Here is a 22,835-nt window from a genome sequence, read left to right on the forward strand (position 1 = left end):
TTACTTAATCATGTTCCCCATCTTTAGGTATTTTTTCCCAGGTTTTTTATTACAGTCTATATTCTGTGGCTTAGAGCATGGGTTTTGAGCCTACAGCCTTAGTACAAACCCTAACCCTGTCACTTAAACATGCAGTAGTATACTGTGGGCAAGTTACTTAATGTCTGATTATTTCAGATTTCTCATCTACAAAGTAAAGATAATAGTAACTGTCTCATAGAATTGAAGAATGAAGTAGTATATTTAAAGCATTTGGCACAGCCTTCTGGCATGGTAATAAATGCTCAGTAAACATTAGCTGGTAATGTGTGTTTTGTTTCTGTCATTAATTATTATAATCCTCTTTCTAAGATGCTAAGATAGATAATTATGTACAACTTTTCTTTTAAGTCATTTCCTTGGGTTATATACTCTAAAATGGAATTTATGAGTCAAAAGGTGTGATCAGTTCTACAACAAATTACTTTTTGCCCAGTTGATAACCCAGCAGAGAGAGGTGTGATAATCAAGGTGTCACCAATAGTGTAAGACTTCCTTCATAGTCCTATCAATATCAGATTTACCATTATTATGTATTTTTGCTTACTGGAAAATTGTGAGGTATTTTGTCTTGCATGTTTATAACTGTGAAGGATTCTGGGTATTTTCTCAAGTGTTTATTTTAAATGTATTCCTATTTCTGTGAGCTGTATCTTTGTTTATTGCATATTTGCTCCAGATTCTTTGCCTTTTAATCTTAATTCTATTGGTTTTTATTAATCTGGTATTTTAAATTGTTATGTAGTTGAACTCATCAGCTGTGTCATTTAAACTTTCTCCTATTGCTCCAATAGCTGGAAAATTGTCATCTTTCTGCAACTCAATAAACATACAGTTCTTGGTAGTTTAAAAAAAGTTTTTAAAAATTTCTGCTACAACTAAGATCTGACATAACCAAATAAATAAATAAATAAAATATTTAAAAATTTTTTATCATAGTATTATTACTTAGTTTGGTCCATGTTATTTATTAAATAATTTCCCCCCTGCCCCACATGGTATCTTACTTGGTTTTATATTAAATTTTTATTTTATTTTTAAAATTTTTATTTATTTATTTTTTATTGAGGTATAGTTGTTTTACAATGTTGTGTTAGTTTCTGCTGTAAAATGAAGTGGAGTTCCCTGTGCTATACAACAGGTTCTCATGTATTAGATTTTTAAAAAATGTTTTGCTCTGTCCCCAGAACCTCTCCTTTCTTTCATTAGTTAATTTTCTGTTTTTAATTCAGTATCATACTGTTTTATTATTAACACTTTATATTGTCTTTTAATATCTAATAACGCCTATCTCCCATCATTTTTTTCCCAATTCTTTCTTTGCTAAGAAGTCTTTACCCTTTTTTTAATTCTTTATTTTTTTCATGTGTATTTTACTACTGCTTTGAAATTTCACAAATATTTTGATCAGTGCGGACCTATATAAGTCTATGAATTAATTTAGCAAGTACTGACATGTTACTATCTTAAAGCCTTCTTAACCAGGAACAGTGCTGCCTTCTTTTTACTCCAGTGTTTAACTCAGTTTTCCCACTTTTTGAGTAACCTCCCATTGGATTACTTACCAAAATTTTTAATTTTTTTTATGATTGTAGGTGAGTTTTTTTGTGTGTCTGCATGAACTAGTAGTGGAACCTTTCTGCTCAGTTATATGATTTTACTCAAATAAAGTGCTTAGTAACCCAACTGCAGGCATAGAAGGTAGATATTAGGGGTTTGCTAGGCATGTGTCAAAAAGGGACAAGGGATAAGAACATTAAGAATACAGGCAAGATGTGGACCAGGAAATGTAAACTACATAGGAAAGTTAACACAGGAAGGGATTGGTAAATAAGAGGTTTTAGAGAGGTACTGGAAGTCCAGATGAAGTTGAATTGGGAGATATATGAGAATAACTTAGGAGAGGAAGACTGTGAATGAGGTGCAGAATTCTTTCGTTAATGAAGCAGAATGTCTTGAATTTAGTAACTGAGAGTTATAAGGAGAAGGTATGAATCTCAGGAGGAAGGAATTTCACAGAAGGACAAAGGGTAATGCTTGGAAAAAGTTGTGAGAAGCAAGGAGGAAACCAACCTTACTGTGGGATAGGAGGGAATTAGCATCCCTTTGGGAGTGCCGACAGGTCCTCAGGGGAGAACAGGAGTTCAGTGAGGAAAGTGAGGGAAGATCTGTTGAGCAGAAGTCTGAGGTCCAAATGAAAAGATTTAGAACAGTGAGAGGCTTAGAAAGAAGGTAATATAATAGATTGCCCTATTCTGCTCGATTATGTAAAAGCAAGGTTGATTGTGGATAATCTATTTATATATATTTTCATTGATACCTAGGCAAGCCCCCATTTTTGCTGACTTATACTTCTTTCTTTTTTTAAATTTGTTTATTAAAGGGTAGGCAGTTTCTAGTTTATTATAGTTAGGTTCCAAAAGATTGCAAATTAGCGGTTTCAAATTTAGATGAACAGGTTTTCCCATAGAATTGAGGCAGGATTCCAAATTAATCCACATAAAGCTGTTTAATCCTCTTACTACCTGTGTCTGATACAGTGCTTAACACTTGGAAAGTTGCTCATTGTTAGTTTCTCTCAATATAGAACCTAACTGCTCTGTTTGACTATATTTCTATGAGGGAAGATTTTAGAATTTAAGTGCAATGGGAGTAGATACTATCCCAGCTCAATAATAATAACAGTAATTCTACCATTTATTGATTTCTTACTGTGTAGTAGGACTCTGAGTACTTAATATTAATTCCTTATTTAGTCTTCAACAATCCTATAAAATAGACATTGCTATTACCATTTTAGAAATGAAGGAACTAAGACCACTGTTCACCAGGTTTCTACCTGTCTTAATGATTAATGGGCCAGATGTAGAAATTGCATTGAGTATAGTGATCTCCATAAATTGGGCTTAGTTGAAGAGAACTGAATCAGAGTAAAAGGTTCAGCATCTGGTTCTCTTCTCTGTCTTAACCATTATATTGAGAGCCCAAACTCACAGAAATACGTGACTGCAAATGGCAACATTTAAAAAAAATTACTTACACAGTTATGTTAAGGTCATCATTGAGGGAAGTTTTCCAAATACTTCTAAAGATATGGCATATTGTATCATTTTTAGGCCATTGCCTGTGGAAAATTTGATAAATGTTATCTTGTTGCTAAAAATTCAAGTCACTTTGTCATATGGGGGGACAGAAAGGATATCTGGCCCATTGGCCTACTCTTTTACTGTCATCATTAAATTCTTACTGGTGAAAAATATGATGCTTTTTTTGTTTTAATATTCTCTTTATTTATTTATATATTCAATTCATTCATTCACTCATTCGTTCATTTGCCATGCCGTGCAGCTTGCGGGATCTCAGTTCCCTGGCCAGGGATTGAACCCAGACCACGGCCATGAAAGCCTGGAATCCTGACCACTAGGCCACCAGGGAACTCCCAATGCTATTTTTTTTTAATCATCATAGTTTTCATTTTCGTTAGGTGTTAGTGAATTAAGACTCTCATCTTCCCAACGAACTTTTTAAATCCAAGACTCAACTATTTCAATGCATTAACTTAGATGTTTCACACAAACATCACATACATCAAACTCAATTCATGCAAAACTGGATTCATAATGTTCCCACTGTAATCTGACACCAATATGTCTTAGAAAAGCTTCCTAACTGATCTTCCCATATTTACTCTTTCCTGCCGCTTCTCTTTCCCCCTCCCAAATCAACCCATTCTCTTTACTTTCCTTCTCAAAACGCTTTAGAGATCTATAATAGCTATAATAATTTATCCCTAAATCTTTACATAGCTTGCAAAGCCCTGCACAGTCTGGCTGTCTGCTTTCTCCTTATGTATTGTCATTTCCCCCTCAAACACTAAGGAGCCTTTTAAAAGTTCCTCCAGTCCTCTTATCTGTGGTGTATTTACTCCAAGCATATTTTCAAAGTATTAAAAAATATTAACCCCCATCATATACAACAGGTATAAAACCAGTTAGTACTGAAGTTTAGGAGGTGAACAAATATAGAGAAAATAAAAATTAAGAATAGTATTAAAATACTGAAGTTGTATATGTAGGTGAAGTGTTCAACAACAGAAATGACTCTGAAGGGTGGAACAAATCATATATGTAAAGTACAGCGCCCAGGCATTTGGAAACAGCAAAAAAAGTGATAAAACGGAATTACTTGAGTTTGTGGCTCAGTGTCGTGTATATATACCCCACATGAATGTCAGATGACTACTCAGGTATTGCAAATTTAGAAAGTCAATAATAATAATTTAATAATGGCACCTAGAGCTCTTACTATGTGTCAGGTGCTATCCAAAGTACGTATATATTAACTCATTTAATTCTAACAGCACTAAGTACTTAGAAGTAGGTATCACTATATCCTTATTTTACAGATGAAAAAACAGAGGGTCAGAGAAGTTAACTTGCCCTAATAAGTCACATAGCTAATAAGTGGTAGTGCAAAAATCCGAACTCAAGCGTTTTGGCTGTAGGGTCATTACTCTAATCCATGTGCTATACTGTCTGTAGGTGATGTGAGAACTTAAAAGATAATTAAGATGAAATGTGTAGGGACTTCCCTGGTGGTCCAGTGGTTAAGACTTTGCCTTCCAATGCAAGGGGTGTGGGTTCGATCCCTGGTGGGGGAGTTAAGATCCCACATTTTGGCCTTGCAGCCAAAAAAACAAAACATTTAAAAAAAACCCACGGAAGTGATATTGTAACAAAATTCAATAAAGACTTTAAAAAATGGTCCACAGCAAAAAACATCTTAAAAAAGATGAAATGTGTATCACAAATCATAGATGATTCCATAGGTTTTATGCCCTTTGAATACTTATAACATCAGAGTTTTTGAGAGGGTGGCAAGCAGAGTACTCTAACCTCTAAGGAGTTCTCTGTGGTATTTGTAGAGTTTATCAAGGCTAGGTAGAGAACACTCACCTCAATAGACTTTTTTAAGTCTTACCAAAACTGGTGCATTTTGGAAAAGGCTGCTCATTTAGATTATAAGCCAACATGAAGAAGAGGTGTCTGTCTGATTTAAAAGCACTGAGGGACTAATTCATCTTCCCATTTGATGGAAATGTATGTGAAGGATGCAGGCTTTAAGCTCCTCTTAATTATTTTGGGCTCATATTAAATGACCTAACCTATATTTGAAGCCTAACCTGTTTGTAAGAAGAGGACTTTCAGTATTGTTCTGTAACTTTCTGTTTGTTTTTTCACCTAACAATGCATCCTGGAAATCTTTGTCATTTTTTTTTTTTTGACAGCTGTAGAGTGTTTAATCACATGGATGTACCTTAATTTAACTCGTACATGATTGATTTATCAGTATTACTTTAAGAGTAACTTTGTGGAATCAGTGTTTACTTTATTCCTGTTTATAAAACACAGCCATCTCAGGACCACCCATGGGTTCTGCATCTGCAGATTCAGCCAACTCCAGGTGCAGAACCTGCAGCTACAGAGGGCCAGTTGTATATTATGCACCATATAATTCCCAATCACATATTTTAATTAAGGCTGTTAATAAAGGATGGCAAATAAATGTCATGCAGACATCTATAACTATTTCCAGATCCTGGTATTTTGATCTTTGCACACTTACTGGCAAAGCCATGATCAACCTTAAAATTTTTCTGAGTTTAGTACTTGAGGCAGCCACTGTCAGTCAGTTGGCGTTACTGTTCCAGATGAAATCTATTTGTCAGTACTCTACCTTTTTTAGATTTATTATAGCCACTTACTGCTGGTTCACTAGCTATGTTTGGGGCTGTCAAGTTATTTCTGGGAAGCCTCAAAAACCACCCATGTCTCTCCATGTGTTTTACAACCCTTCAAGTTGTTCTGGATTTACTTCACTATCTTATAGTTTCATTAAGCTTAAGATTTGTTTAAACCTCCAATCTATAATCTCACTTAAACATATAGTTTTTAAGTCATCACACTTCAAAAACGTAGTTGCAGTATGACACTAAAATCACACACACAATATTTGGTATCTTTATACCAAATATTGTGTGTGTGAAAGCACTGAGGGACTAATTCATCTTCCCATTTGATGGAAATGTCCCTGAAGGATGCAAGCTTAAGCTCCTCTTAATTATTTTGGGCTTTTATTAAATGACCTAACCTATATTTGAAGCCTAAACTGTTTGTAAGAAGAGGAGTTTCAGTATTAGGAAATTTTACTACAGTGAAAAATGGACCTAAACATAAGTGTTTGTAAACAAACATTTGATAAAGCATTTTTTTAGCTGAAAGTTGAACTAGTTTTTGGGAGCCATCGTTTATTGGTATAACTAGTTTTTAAAAGCTTACTTTTTTAGATGACAAGAAACTAGGCCTTTGCAAAATCTATAAGAAATCATACTTTCTAACTTATGTGAATTAGCACTTGTATTTCAATGAAATTAACAGTTTGTTCCCACTGCAGTAGAGCTCCTCATTCATTTTTTTGCTTCTGAATCACAGATACTACTATAGATCCTATTAACACATATATGCTAAAATTTCTTATCATTTACTACATGTCATTTATTGTACACTGTTTTTTATACTAGGGTTTCATGAAAAATAAAATGGACCAGAGAAGAAGGGTTCTGTTGGGTTTTGCTTGCACATACATGACATACAACAACAGCAAAAAAAAGAAGAAAGAAAGAAAGAAAAGAAAAGAAAAGAAAAGAAAAAGGAAAATCTTTATAACAGGAAAATTTCAAATTACTTTTTTATCCCACATCTTTGAGTTAACTTTTCAGGAAGATGTGGCAAGTTTATCTGTACTTTAAAACAGTGATTCTCAGACTTTAGCATGCATCAGAATCACCTGAAGGGTTTATTACAGCACAGATTACTGGTCCCCACTCTCAGAATTACTGATTTTAGGGGTCTGAGCTGATATGGGGCCCAAGAACTTCCATTTCTAACAAGCTCCAAAGTCATGCTGATGCCGGTATAGGGACCACACTTCAGGAACCACTGGCTTAGATGATCCCTCAGCGCCTTGATATTATTACATAACCCATTTTTAGAAGCACAGAACAGATTTTCCCCTCTTTCTTTCTATCCCCTTTATTGTTACCTTTCTAGACTCTCATCTGGGGACTTCCCTGGCTGTCCAGTGGTTAAGACTCCGCGCTTCTACTGCAGGGAGCATGGGTTCGATCCCTGGTCCATTGGGGAACTAAGACCCCCACATGTCACGTGGCGTGGCCAAAAAGAAAAAAAACCTCTTATCTGGATTGGTTGTGAGGTTGTGAGGATAGAAGTGAGGTGATGGTCAGTTTGGAAGAGAGTAAGGGGAAAAGTGCCACATTTCATTAACTAAGGCATTTCCTAATGTAAAGAAAAGGCAAGCGATTGATAAATAATTCTGCTCTTGCCATTAAAGAGCAGTTTAATTATTGTTACTGGACAGGTGTCAAGTCTGTCAATTGAGTGTTTAAATAGTGTGGATATTCACAATTTAGAAATTTTTTTCCTTTTTCTTAAATTATCTTGAATATACTCTAGTGTATATTTGGTGTTAGAAGTAAGTGGGTTGGTTTTTTGTGTTTGTTTGTGTTCCAATCTGGTCTTTTTTTAATATACAGATTGATAATTACGTTTATAACCCTGAGTTTCCCTCTCATGAAATTTGACTTCTGTCCTCTCAAAGAGTCTATTAGAAAAATACTACATAAAAACAAGATGCTTTTCTGGTAGTCTATTTAAGGGTAGTTGTGTGCATGTGTTTGCTTTTCTTAAAGATTTACAGAGAATACTACGATTGTCTTCATTGTATTATTTCCTTGGTTCCTTGGGGAACTAACTTTTCTATCAGAATATTATTTCCTTGGTTCCTTGGGGAACTAACTTTTCTGTCAGAAAAGTATTTCTCCTTAATTCAAATTTGAATTAATAAATTGTTTTTTGTATTAAATAACATGGCTGATTTTTTGTTGTTGTTGCTAAACTTGTTTACCTATTGGTAGGTGAAAATGATTACCATTCAACATCCTGAATAATAGGCAATTTTTCTTGTGTGTGTGTTCTTAGTACACTCAGAAGAAGCCTTGTTTTTACTGGCAACCTGTTATTACCGCTCAGGAAAGGCATATAAAGCATATAGACTCTTGAAAGGACACAGTTGTACTACACCGCAATGTAAATACCTGCTTGCAAAATGTTGTGTTGATCTCAGCAAGTAAGTTTCTAAATCTTTTCTATCTAATTTTGTTCTACTTACACTGTAGAATTCTGGATAAAATTCTTTTGATGGATTAAACTCTGACTGACTCCCTTTCTCCCCTCTTTTGATAGTAGAGGTTTGTCTATTTCAGTAACTTTTGAAATGTTTACACTGCTGCTTATGGCATTATTATTTTGTTATGGAGAGATTTCATTGTTATGGTATAAATAATAGAATTTAACTCTGGAGAAACCTAAGTTATAACTAATTCCAATCATTTTCTAAAATGATCCTAAGTGTTATTTCTTCTCCTTTGCTTTCATTGCTAGACCAGTTGGAATAAGCCTGAAAACCTAACTTACCAGTTCATCTGAGATTAATGCTCCCTTATGTCTAAATAGTTGTGTAATTATTTGCCTTTCAAGATCATTCTTGGTAATGGTTTGGGAACCATTACTCCTTTGAAGCAAGGAGGCAGATTCAGGAGAACATTTCTTTTGCACAGTACAGTTCAACCAAGTCAGCTGTCCATATTCTGAATCTGGAGGCAGCTAGAGATTTAGCTAGTTGTATTCTGTCAAACTGTTTTCTGTGCTGTGAGAAATGGAATAATGGTAAAGGTGACTAAACAGATAATTGTAAAAGCCTTTGTATTTAGTCTGTAGATTTACAGTGAGAGAATACAAATAAGCCTCATAAAGTCTCCATAGTCTGCTAAATGTTTTATTTGTCCAGTGTCTAATTGATGACTTTTAAATTAAAGCTAGCTAAAATATATACAAAATTTCTGAGACATTTGTTATTGAATTATTTCTACTCCAAAGATTCTAATGTTAAATTCTTTAAAATCTACTTATTTAATTTACCAGTTTCTTAAGCCAGTTCTTATATTAGACATTCTTATCCCATTTATAAATATTTATAGTTTTTAAAAAGTTCCACTGATAGTAACAGAACTTTAGATATCAAGTTTTATGTTTAGGATATACTATGTAAGCTTACTTGAGAGTTTTCCACATGATGATTTGGAAAAAACTTTAAAACACAAACCATTACAAACTCTGATATGCTAAAAAATACATAGTGAAATCAGGCAAATTTCTTTTCCCTTTGGGGAACATTTGTAATTTTCTATATCAAGAAAACATAATTGATAAATAAAGTGCTATTCAGGTTTTATTTGTAAACCTAAAAATAACTGAGGCCATTAAGTATGCAGTTTTTAATTAATATGTTAGTCTTGTTTAACCTGCTTGCAAATTCATACTTCAAGGAATTATAGAACTAAGAAGGACCTCCACATCTGTTAATGAAGAACCATTCATATTTTCCCCCCAGTATAATGGTCTTCCGTTTCTTTTGACGTGAGTAATGTGTATGTTGCTCAGACTAGATTTGTACGTACAGAGAATAAAGGTAACTGTTTCTGTTTTTAAAAGTAAGACTGAAATTTTAAGATTTACTTTGTCTCCATAGTAAGAGGTACATTAGTAATGAAGAATGTCTTTACACACACTGCTTTTTATATTGACTTTTTTTTTTTTAATGTGTAAATTTGTGTTTTAAAGGCTTGCAGAAGGGGAACAGATCTTATCTGGTGGAGTGTTTAATAAGCAGAAAAGCCATGATGATATTGTTACTGAGTTTGGTGATTCAGCTTGCTTTACTCTTTCATTGTTGGGACATGTATATTGGTAAGTAAGAATGATTCAAATTACCAGAAATTCGTTTCCAGTACTAGAATGCTTTGTGGTTTTAAAAAAACCTATGTTGATCTGTGTTTATCAAATAGCATTTGGTTGAGTAGTACACAGTCTTGTAGTTCTGTGATCTTGTTAAACCTGTAAAACAGTAGAGATTTTGATCCTGTCTATGACTGTCCACTTTGCTTTAATGATAAATAGCTACAGCAGCACTACCTAACAATTGAGTGCGCATGTGGGTTTTTTTTTTACCTTGGGTGAGGAGAATATCTTCATGTGACCTACTGAGGAAAAAGAAGCGAAGAGTGAAGTTTTTTCTATGATATTAAATATCACCACTGCTCCTTAGAAAGAGGCATGAAGTCATGTTTCAGTAATAAAGAATAGCAGTTCCCATCTGGTATGTCATAATGAATTTGACAAATTTCCTATGATGGTAGCTGAAATGATAGTGATTTTACAAATAATCTTAAAATTTATTTACATTTATTTTAAATTAAGTCTCTTAAAAGCAAGTGAGAATGAATTCAGAGTTATCACTATGGTAATATTGTTCTCACTGATTTTTATTCTGAAATACTCTGAGTTGGGGAGTAATTAGGTAACAGGAATTGTTCAACTGGCCATGGGAGGGTATTTCATGTGTAAATGTCATCTGTTGCATGTGGGAGAAATAATTGAGGATTGCTTATCTAAAGAATTAGGTTAGCATCTGTTCTAAGGTAAATTGAGGCTAGTTTGAATAGCAGTTTTTTTAAAAACCTTGAAAATACCTTTTTGAACAGAATAAATTATTTGGCTGAAATTTGGGGCTCATTTTCAGATGGCACCACTCTTTTGAGAACAGGAGTAAGTAAATATATAATACCAATATCTTCATTTATCTTAATAGAAGGACTTGGAGTAATGGATTTAGTTCATGCAACTATGATTCTTGTCATTTGTTCGAAACACTTTGAGATCCATCCCCTATTATGGCTAGACACCACCATACTTGGCACTAGGAATGTAAAGATAAATAACTCACTGTCCTCCTCTCCATCCCCAAAGGTTTATAATAAAGTGTAGGAGGAAAGAAGTAGTAAACAAAAGTTTATAAATTTTTATCATCACAATTTAAGTGCTATGATAAAATTTGAGCAGTATTCTGTTCAAATGAGGGAATAATCAGTTCTACCCAGTTAAGAAGAGAGGTAAGATGGTAACTAGGAAAGACTTGATAGAAGAGTCGTTTTTGTTTCTTTTAACTTCTCAATAATAAGAAAATTAGAAAATGGGCAAAATCTTGAACGGACACTTCACCAGAGAGGGTATGTGAATGGTAAATAAGCACATGAAAAGATGTACCAAATCATTAGCCATTAAGGAAAAGCAACTACCATTAGAAGCTATTACATGCCTATTAAAATGGCTAAAATTAAAAGTATTGACAATATCAAGTGCTAATGGGGATGCAGAGCAATGGGATTTCTCATACATTGCTGGTGAGAATGTAAAATGGTACTTGTACATGAATGTTCATAGCGGATTTATTTGTAAAAGCCCAAAAATAGAATCAACTCAAATTCAGTGGGTGAATGAATAAAAAAACTGCATCCATACAATGGACTACTACTCAGCAATAAAGAGGAACAAACGATTGATAAACATAATAACTTGGCTTTCAAGGGCATTATGACAAGTGAAAAAAGCCAATTTCAAAATTTTACATACACTATGATATCATTTATATAACATTATTTAATAAAACAAAGTAAGGGAAGGTGTTAAATCACAAAAATGCTATATATATTACTAATTATTTTAAAACAAGATCACTTGTTTAAAAGTTTTTGAAGGTGCAGTTTTATCAAGTCCTAAACATGAAGAAGGAAGGTTTTTCCCCTTCCTCAGAGAAATAAGGATGGGTTATTTTTATTCATCATAAAGTTTAAAAGATTAAGTATCCAATGGGGCACAACCCTGCTTCAAAAACTGGCGCTTCATTTCAGTCATCATACACCTGTCTTGTGACCAAAGTTGCACCCCGTAATCTAGAAACCCATGTGTTATTGTTTTGAAGCTACAGCTTGTTAGGTTATCTTTTATCTCCAGTATTTTGATGTAGACAATCATTGGTCTTTTTGTCTACAATACCACATGAAACGTGCATCTTTAGGACACAGCTGATACTAAGTTTGGTTCTTAGATTAACCTATTTCTTCCCAGTGCCATTTAAATAGTTTTTTTAACCCCAATTCTTTGGGAAACTTCTTTCGGAGTTTTAGTTTTTAAAAAAATCCATCTAAAGTTGGGGCACTCCAGGCAGCTTAATTTTATTAAATCTTTCCCCCTTTTTATCTCTCTATTGAACAGAGATCTGTCTCCCAGATTTGGTTATTGTAAGTCCACATCTGGCTTCTTCACCAGTTAACTTTTATGTTATTGGGTTGGCCAAAAAGTTTGTTCAGGTTTTTCCGTAACATCCCAAACGAACTTTTTGGCCAACCCAATATTTATACATACCAGTATCTATCCATGTGTGTGCATGTCTGTGTATATCTAATCTCTTCTTAGCAGACATTTTGTTTTACATTTATTTTATGGTCTATTAATCAGATCATGGCTTATTATAAAAATCAGCCTTGCCAACTTATCAAAGGTTTAAGAAAATTTACCTTTTGCTAATGTAAAAAGAGAATATAATTTACATAATACTGGAGAAGAGGATTTTCATCACAAATGATCACCTCTTACATTTTCATAATATTTTTTCTTGAATAGATTATTTTATCTTTGCTTCATCAGTTCATCCACCACTTTTCTGGCCATTTAAGTAATTCATATATTCTCCTCAATGCAACTTTAAAAATTATTAGTAAAAGTATTTTATGATATATTGTACAAGCAAAGCAAGGGGGCGAGGCTATTGTAAACAGGAAAGAGGTAATATAAAAATGAGAAATCTAATTTCCTGTCCTCAGAAAGCTTATAATCAATTGCAAGAGAGCACACATGAAAGATAAATAAATTGGGGACTCCCCTGGTGGTCCGTTTGTTAAGACTTCGCTGTCCAGTGCAGGGAGTGCAGGTTCAATCCCTGGTCGGGGAGCTGAGATCTCACATTCCTCCTGGCCAAAAACCCAAAACAAAAACAGGAGCAGTATTGTAACAAATTCAATAAGGACTTTAAAAATGGTCCAAATCAAAAAAAAAAATCTTTAAAAAAAAAAAAGGTAAAGAAATAGACAAACCATAATTAGTTATATAAGCAATGATGGGGCTATATAACATGAGTTAGTTTAGGTCAAACATTGAGATTTCACTGTACTTTTCTTTTCATGGCCTTATGTTAAAAGTTCCTGAGCATTGATTTGACACTTTCCACTCCTAATTATCACTTTCAAAAAAATACTCTTTTTATGTCTTTGCTTTGTTTCCTATTTTTAAGTTACCCCTCTATCCATGGTAAATGATTATATTATTCTTGTTACAACTATTTTTCCTTTAAGAAATTTCATCTAAGCAATCCTAGATATAGACTGATAAAACTTACATTTTCTGAAAGCCTGCCTCCTGCTCCTGCTTCCTTCTTTGTCTATGTGTTTATTGGGTCAAATTAGGCAAATGTGGGAAGCTAGATAGTCTTCAACTAGTGGTATTTTCTTGTCTTTATTACATCATTTATTCTAGTTTCTATTCACTTGCAAAATTTGAAAGTAAGGCACACCAATATATAGTTACTCAAGGGGGTCTTCTTTTCAGTTCTCTGAGATACACTGACAGCACATAAACAGATTATGTTTTAACTGATAGTTTCATTTGAAGGTTGTTTTGAAAATCTTGGTTAGATGCCATGTGGTCCTTTATCAAACCTTAGGGTTTTGGAAAAATTGCTGTATCTTAATTTTTTTCCATTAGATAATGAAGAATTTCAACCTTAGACCAGGTGAATAGTATTTTTTAACCTGAAAGCTCCAACAAGTCTCACTAACCCTCAATCCCATCTTCCCCCATTTAAAAGCTAGGGAGGGGCTTCCCTGGTGACGCAGTGCTTAAGAATCTGCCTGCCAATGCAGGGGACACAGGTTCGAGCCCTGGTCCGGGAAGATCCCACATTCCGCAGAGCAACTAAGCCCGTGTGCCACAACTACTGAGCCTGCGCCCCAGAGCCTGTGAGCCACAACTACTGAGCCCACGTGCCACAACTATTGAAGCTTGAATGCCTAGAGCCCGTGCTCCACAACAAGAGAAGCCACCGCAAGGAGAAGCCCGTGCACCACAACAAAGAGTAGCCCCACTCGCTGCAACTAGAGGAAGCCCGTGCACAGCAATGAAGACTCAGCGCAGCCAAAAATAAAATAAAATAAATTAATTAATTAATTTAAAATAAAATAAAATTAAAGCTAGGGAGGCAACGATGCTGTTCTGATAATTTCCAGATTGTTTCAAGTATATAGGGTCCCAAGAACGTTGTTTATATTCTAAATGTGAGCCTTTATATACCCAATTTAGAAAGAAACGTGAATTTTCCTTTAAGTTAAGAGCTACCACCTCTACTTTGTTAAAAAATCTGATCATTTAAATGTGCTATTATTTGAAGCATTTAATTCACTTTCAAAATTACCACTGGGATTTATATTTAAAATCAACAATAAGACTGAAATATTTGGGTGTTTTCCATATTTCCTCAGTAATTCTAATATCCAACAGGAAATTAAAAGCAATATAGTATTTAAGAAGGCTATGATAGCTTGTTTATTTTGTTAACATTCCTTTCAATTCATGTTCTGTTTGCTTTTACCTGACTTTTGACTTGAACTGCCCTAAATAATAGAGGTTGGAGGATGGTAAGAAGGAGAAATAGATAATTTAAGAAAGAATCTAGCAGAGTACTCTCAGAACTTATATAAGATTTACCTAATTTTCTATATCAATAGTTTCTTTGTAATAGATGTTTTAGATTTTATAGCTTGTCTAATCTATTTGTTTGTCTTTACAGCAAGACAGATCGGCTTGCCAAAGGATCAGAATGTTACCAAAAGAGCCTTAGTTTAAATCCTTTCCTCTGGTCCCCCTTTGAATCATTATGTGAAATAGGTAAGCTTGTAGAGGTGGCTACAGGAGGGTTCTTCCATTTCTTCTTCTTCTTTTTTTTCCCCTGCTTAATTTTTGGAGAGTGATACAAATTATCCACAAGAAAAGTATTTTTCAAAGCTAAGGGCTTTTAAAATTGAGAACAAGAAATAAGGTAGAATCATATGTTTTAGGAATAATGTGTCCATTCTTGTGTCCTCTAGAATGAGTTGTATTGTGAGTATAACACTAGCCAAAACAGCATTCTGGGTAAGAAAAGAAATTAAAAGAATGCCCAGAGCAGAAACTGTTCTATAAATAAGACCTGGATAATATGGGGGGAGAGTGTCTCAGTATATATGTTCCAGGATGCATAAAGGATCATTTTAAAACATTGTTGTGTCTTTACATGGAAGTGCTCAAAACTTTAGTATGATTTCTACAGCGTTTCACCTCTTCACCCTCACTCCTTACCTTGAGCAAAATGAGATCTATTTGCTTTCTGCTTTAAAACAAACACAGAAATCTGCATTCTCCTGTGATTTATTATATTTAAAGTCAATGTCATTGTGGTTTAGTTTATTTCCTGAATTTACAGCTTTATCTTAGGGGTAAACTTTTACGATAAATTGATGGATGGGCTTTTGGGAGATAAATCTGATTCACTGAAACAGAAGAACTTTAAAACTTTGGATAAGGCCTTATTTCCACTGATTTATGCATGCTTGAAAAAAAAATTTAACCTTCGTTTCCTCAGAGGCAAACTTTTTTTTTTCCCCTTCACAGGTGAAAAGCCAGATCCTGACCAAACATTTAAATTAACATCTTTACAGAACTTTAGCAGCTGTCTGCCCAACTCTTGCACAACACTAGTATCTAATCATAGTTTATCTCACAGACAGCCTGAGACAGTTCTTACAGAAACACCCCAGGACACAATTGTAAGTGTATTATACACTAGTGTTCAAAATATTGTGAAAATGAAAATCAATGATCTGAACTAAATAATGTATCATAAATGACATGGTAGAAATTTTCTGTTTCAGGAATTAAACAGATTGAATTTAGAATCTTCCAATTCAAAGTACTCATTGAATACAGATTCTTCAGTGTCTTATATTGATTCAGCTGTAATTTCACCAGATACTGTCCCTCTTGGAACAGGAACTTCCATATTATCTAAACAAGTTCAAAATAAACCAAAAACTGGTCGAAGTTTATTAGGAGGACCAGCTGCTCTTAGCCCATTAACCCCAAGGTAAGACAAATAAAAGATACTTTAAAATGTGCTGTAATATTAAACGATCATATAGTAATTCCTATATTAGTAATATAAATTAATATGAACAGCAACTTCTAAATCATTATGGAAATAGAGGTATTTAATAAATCAATAATGAACCTATTCCATTTTCAGAAAATGAAGTAATAGAAATACAGTACCTGTGATAAAAATTCCGTCTTAAATATTGGAGAAAATTTTAAAACATGCATTATTCACCTGGTGTATGCATTAAAAAATATTGTGTTTATGGCTGTGCATCAGTGAACCTCTTAAAATGTTGGATTGCTTATGATAATAATCAGAGTGACAGCAGTGGTTATTGTTAAAGTACTGTATTCCAAAATGGGAAGGAAGAATTGACACCTATTGATATGAAATATTTTGTCAAATTATCAGAAATATATGTATATATAAATATAGGAACCCAGCCCAGAGGAAGCATATCCAAAAGAATCAAAATAAAAAATTATATGTTAGGGGCTTCCCTGGAGGCGCAGTGGTTGAGAGAGAGTCCGCCTGCCGATGCAGGGGACACGGGTTCGTGCCCCAGTCCGGGAAGATCCCACGTGCCGCGGAGCGGCTGGTCCCGTGAGCCATGGCCGCTGAGCCTGCGCGTCCGGAGCTTGTGCTCCGCAGCGGGAGAGGCCACAACAGTAAGAGGCCCGCGTACCGCAAAAAAAAAAAAAAATTATATGTTAAAACAGACTATGAGTTGGGTCCCAGTTCCAGGGAGCTACTAAAATAGTATGACCATGAGATTACAAAACTCATTGAATCCACAGATGTGTTCATTGGCTTCTGGAGACATTTTCTCTGTAATAGGGTCTAAATCCCATAAATTGCAAGAATTTGAAGTAATTTGATAATTTGGATCTTAGCTTTTACAAATCCACTCTTCTTTATTTCTAATAAATCTCCTGAGTCAGTAGTTGCTGCTCAATGTAGTTTATTGTTTGATTTTTTTTTTTTAAATTTTAGTTATGGTGGGTGGAATAGTCTACATTCACAGCTTATTTTTAATCTGCCCCTCAGATCCTAAATGCCCCCAAGACTGATTTGCCATTCTCTTCCTTTTAGACCTTCTAATTTAAGTATACTGCTGCTTTATATATGCCTTGATGACTTTTTGACACCTTGATTTCAACCTCTTCTCAGTTTTGGGATTTTGCCATTAGAAACCCCAAGTCCTGGAGATGGATCCTATTTACAAAACTACACTAATACATCTTCTGTAATTGACGTGCCATCAACCGGAGCCCCTTCAAAAAAGGTATTTTCCGTGTAAAATACAGTTTTGGTATTGATGAAGGAAATTCATTTAAAATTCCAATCTGTTAAAGGCAATTTCAGAATCTAACTTTCTTTAATTGCTGTTGCCTTAGAAGAGTTTATGTAAATGTAAAAGAAAGTTGTCATTATCATAGCCTCCAGTCATAGTAGGAGACACAAAGCTGGTTGCTCTATTGGCCATGTAAGTTTGTAACTCACAAGTATAGTTTAATTCAGCATATAGCTAAATAAACATTCAGATTTTTAATTTCCTTTTTTTAAAAAACAAAATTAAGATTGTTTCTATCACTTCAAAGGTAAATAATGGAAATTATACCTGCCATAGTTTTTGCTTATCCCCACCACTATGTTCGTTTTTTAATTTTACTAATTAACATGATAAAGCCAGCTATTTCTGATAATAAAATTTTTATAGTGGATCCTCATACAGGTGGAGTAAATATGTAATAAATGTATAGTAAAATGAAAAATATTTCACAGTATCCTTATAGTAAATACTGCAACAAGACTGAGTTGCAACTGCGACTCTTTTTATAATATTCTTTTATTAAAGTCTGTGGCAGTAGAAGCCAAAGTGCTGTTTATTTAAAACATATCCGTGGTGCAGGGTATCTTATGTAACAATTAAATTAGTTATATGTAAAATACTTATTGCCGTGCTTAATAGATGTTTAAGAAATGGAAGCTAAATGAGTCAAACTGGTATGTGAATGACTGATATAGCCGTTTTACCCTCCTAGAGAGACATGTTGCTTCTTGTTTTGTTTTTACTCTTACTCCTGAACTTCCTTAGAGTGAGCAAAATTTTTTTCTATGATAGCTTCTTAATGAGTGATAATAGGAACTCCAAGAGTGGTAAACAGGGACTATAAAGTAGTTAATATGTGGATTATTTTAAATAGGATTTTTTAAAAGTTGGCAACTACCTGCTGTTGTATTATTATGGGAGTGAAATATAAGTGTGGAAATTAGTTTATTACAGTTATGAGAAGGCATAGCAGGATGGTGGTTAGCATGCCAGGTGAAGTAGGCCAAAACCATGTGAGTCAGAGTAATTAAGGACAAGTTAGGCAATGAACAGTTACATGATTTCATTGCCCAGTCTCAACCTCTTCCTGTCTCAACCTCTTCTGCCTCTGTTCTATTACAAGACATTCCTGGAAAAGGTATACTTCTAGGTCTGCCTGCAGTATCAACTAAAAATATCAAACCAAGTAGTGAGTTTAGTAGATAGTACTTTGCTAAATAAGGACCAGAGTTGACTAAGTTTTGTCCCTTGTGTGAATGTAGAGGTGCTAATCTGGGGAAGGAAGAGGAGGAAGTGTTATAAAAGTTTTATTGAAGGGAGTGGTAGATTAGGTGAAAATATTCAGTGGATAGTTAGTTATAGAGGAAAGACTCTGGCCAAGTGATAGAAATAATAATTGAAGGGTTAGAATGGCCAGGCTCTCCTGGGGAAAGAGAGAGTAGCTAAAGATCTTAATTTGGTAGTAAAAAAATTTTTTAGTATCCACTGACACAGTAGCCAGAGATCACTTTATAAAGAAGTTAAGTGAGGACTTCCCTCGTGGTCCAGTGGTTAAGACTCTGTGCTTCCACTGCAAGGGGACATGGCTTCATCCTTGGTCGGGGAACTAAGATCCCTCATTATGTGTGGTGCAGCCAAAAAAGAAAAAAAAAAGGTTAAGTGATTAAAATAAATAGAAATAAGGTAGTAAATTAGAGAAAAGAGAAGGGGCAAGCAGAGGCCAGTTAATAGAAGATTGAACACACCAGAAAGAAATGCTAATTCTAAGAGCAATATTCTTAGAATTTGGAAAATAATCAGATGATTTTTTTTTAATCTACTCCTCTGAATTACTCTAGAACTGTTTTTACTAAGTGCCAAAGAAGGGATATGAAATCTTGCTGTATTATTATTTTTTTATGTATACTAAGTTAGATCATAAATCTTGAGAATAGTAGCTGTCTTAAAGTTCTTCAGCATTTAGCCCAACTGGGAAAGATATATAAATAAATGGCTTCTAGGAATTTTGAGCCTTTCCCTGGAAACTAAAGTTGAAAGATGAAAGGATAGTGTAAGGGTAAAAATACTGAGGTTAATATGAAGAAATAGGCTGATGTTCATTCTAATATAACATTAAATTAACCTAAAATGACATAAATAATGACATTAATAGTTTGTGTTTTCAGATGACAGACGGTATATAATATGAAATCTTGTATTAGGAAAATGTAGATGGGCACATCATGATGTCTTTTATCATTTACAGTGCAATTTATAATTCACAAACCTTAGACTTTTTGTGTTTTACAGTCTGTTGCCAGAATCGGCCAAACTGGAACAAAGTCTGTCTTCTCACAGAGTGGAAACAGTCGAGAGGTAACTCCAATTCTTGTTGCACAAACACAAAGTTCTGGCCCACAAACAAGGTATTTATTATGGTGTCATTATTTGATACTGTTCATTATTTGATATTGTTTCTTATTGTGAAACATGATTGTAATCCTTCAGTTTAGGCAGGTTTTGACTGTCCCAAGAATTCTAGAATGACTATTTTAAATTTTGAATATGTTAAATTTGAAATTTCTAACTTACTGAAAAACGAGTTTAATTTTTAGTTGAGTATTATTATGCAAATAGAGTTAGCTAAAATACCTTTTTACTCTAATTGCCTCATGAATTTGTTTGAACTAGATATTCTGAGCAGTCCTCCAAAATAATTTTCTTCTTTTTTTATATGACCTTCTCCACTGGTCAAGTACAGATAGATTATTCTCCCCTTCCCCTATTATGCATTTCTATAAACGGATCATAATACTAATCTTCCAATAAATCTTCAAATAATGAATCCATTTCCACACAGAAGTGGTGTTAAGTAGGATCTCTCTTGTTCAAGGACTCAAAAATAAATTATAGCTAATATTTTAAGAGAAAGCTCCAACTTTGTCTCCTAAAATAATGAACATGTACCATAAGTCTTAAAACAGACGTACGTGCGCATACACCTTGACTATATAAAAGGCCTCAATATTTCTAAAATGCCAGGATGGTACATCTCATCATGAGAGCCAGCTCTCAGGCAGGTGACAGTGATTGCCTCAGGCTCAGTTATGAGAAGGAGCCTGAGGCCTCCTGCAGAGCAGCATTAATCAGGCCAAGTATATGCTAGTCTTGAAGAATACATAAACATAATTTACTGAATTATACATTTCACTTTAAACAAATATACTAACTAATATGCATCAACTATAATGATTTTGTGTTCTTTGTATTATTAATTCCATTTTATCTTCTCTTTTTTTAAGTTAAGGTATTGTTGATATACACCACTTTATCTTCTTTATTGCTTGTTTTAGTTTCCTACAGCTACTGTAACAAAGTACCACAAACTGGGTGGCTTAAAACAACAGAAATTTATTCACTTACAGTTCTAGAAGCTATAATCCAAAATCAAGGTATAGACAGGGCCATGCTTCTTCTGAAGCCACTAGGAGAGGATCCTTATCTTTCTAGCTTCTCGTAGCCCCAGGCATTCCTTATTTTGTGGTAGTACAACTCAGTATTTGCCTCTGTCTCCACATAGCCATCTTCTCTGTGTGCCTCTGTATTCAGATTTCCTTTTTCTTATTAGGACATCAGTCATGTTGATTTAGGGCCCACCCTGATGACCTCATCTTAACTTGATTACATCTAAAAAGACCATATTTCCAAAAAAGTTCACATTAACAGTACCAGGGGTTAGGGCTTCAACATATCCTTTTGGAGATACAATTCAACCCATAACATTGCCTTATTAACACTTACTCTTTATTTTGTCTTTTTAGAGGTCGTTTTAGGGTTTATATTACACATTTTAACTTATCAAAGTCTACCTTCACGTAATACTTTACCATGTCACATACAGTATAAAACCTTATAACGGTATATTTTCATGCTCCTCTCTCAGTCTGTATGCTATTGCTGTCATATATTTTACTTTAGAGTGACTGTTGTAGTTTCTGCCTTAAATAGTTATCTTTAACAGAGACTTTTTTTTAATAAGAAAAAGAAGTCTGTTTTATAGATACCCACATATTTACTGTTTCTGGCGCTCTGTTTCTTTCTGTAGATCCAAATTTCAATTTGGTATTTTTTTTTCTTCATCTTGAAGGACTTCTTTTAACACTTCTTGTAGTCTAGGTCTGTTGGTAATGAATTTTTTTTCAGCCTTTGTATGCAGAAGAAAGTTTTAAGTTCACCTTTGTTTTTATTTTTGAAAGATATTTTCACTGGGTATTGAATTCTTTTTTTAAATATTTATTTATTTTGGCTGCACTATGTCTTAGTTGCAGCATGCAGAATCTTCGTTGAGGCATGCGGAATCTTTAGTTGTGGCATGTGGACTTACTAGTTGCAGCATGTGGGCTTCTTAGTTTCTGCATGTGGACCCTTAGTTGTGGCATGAATGCGAGATCTAGCAGTTCCCCGACCAGGGATCAAACCCGGGCCCCATGTATTGGGAGCACGGAGTCTTACCCATTGGACCACCAGGGAAGTCCTGGGTATGGAATTCTAGTTGACAGTTTTTTTTTTTCTTTAAAGATGTTGCATTCCTGTCTACTGGCTTGCATTGCTTCTGACAAGAAGCCTGTTGCCATCCTCATTTTTGTTTCTCTATGTATGTAATCTGTCTCTTTTCTCTGACTCTTAAGATATTTTCTTTATCACTGATAATTAAGCCATTTGATTATGATGTGCTGTAGTGTGTTTTCTCCTTTCTTGGCCTTCAAATTCATTGAGCTCCTTGGATCTGTAAGTTGATAGTTTTCATCAAATTTAGCTAATTTGGGGCCATTATTTCTTCAAATACTTTTTCTGTCCATGTCCTTCTCTCTCATTCTGGGACTTTAAGTACATGTATATTAGACTGTTTAAAGTTGTCCCACAGTTCACTAATACTCTGTTCTTTTTTGTTTCCAGTCTTTTTCTTCTCTTTCATTTTGGATAGGGTTTACTACTGTGTCGTCAAGCTAACGAATCTTTTCTTCTGCAGTGTCTAATCTGCTGTTAATCCCATTCAGTGTGTGTGTGTGTGTGTGCGTGTGTATTTTATCTTAGGCATTCTGTTTTTCATCTCTAGAAGTTTGATTTGGTTCTCTCCTTAACATGCCCGTGCTTTCTTCTACCTTTTTTAACATATGGAACTACATTTTATAGTAGCTCTTCTAATGATCTTAACTACTAAGTCTTACTGTGTCTGTTTTTTATTGATTGGTTTTTCTCTTCAGTA

At 34.3% G+C, this 22,835-nt stretch overlaps 1 protein-coding gene across 9 annotated transcripts in view; it reads left to right on the forward strand.

Annotated features, from left to right (window-relative positions):
• Nucleotides 1–22,835, forward strand: part of CDC27 (cell division cycle 27) — a 59,254-nt gene that overhangs the window by 11,959 nt on the left and 24,460 nt on the right. For 5 of the 9 annotated variants that reach the window (XR_014326984.1, XM_082861651.1, XM_082861655.1 and 2 more), the window contains exons 3-9: nucleotides 8,097–8,244; nucleotides 9,798–9,923; nucleotides 14,914–15,011; nucleotides 15,774–15,928; nucleotides 16,034–16,245; nucleotides 17,428–17,542; nucleotides 19,862–19,995. Coding sequence is in view for 8 of the 9 variants with exons in the window: in XM_082861651.1 (XP_082717777.1) it covers nucleotides 8,097–8,244; nucleotides 9,798–9,923; nucleotides 14,914–15,011; nucleotides 15,774–15,928; nucleotides 16,034–16,245; nucleotides 17,428–17,542; nucleotides 19,862–19,995 (988 nt within the window). In the remaining variant the exon portion in view is untranslated. The remainder of the gene's footprint in view (nucleotides 1–8,096; nucleotides 8,245–9,797; nucleotides 9,924–14,913; nucleotides 15,012–15,773; nucleotides 15,929–16,033; nucleotides 16,246–17,427; nucleotides 17,543–19,861; nucleotides 19,996–22,835) is intronic. The other 4 variants (XM_082861653.1, XM_082861656.1, XM_082861654.1 and 1 more) reach the window with 1 other exon arrangement.

The sequence above is a fragment of the Leucopleurus acutus genome (genome assembly GCF_964270905.1).
Source record: "Leucopleurus acutus genome assembly, chromosome: 19".
Lineage (NCBI taxonomy): Eukaryota > Metazoa > Chordata > Mammalia > Artiodactyla > Delphinidae > Leucopleurus > Leucopleurus acutus.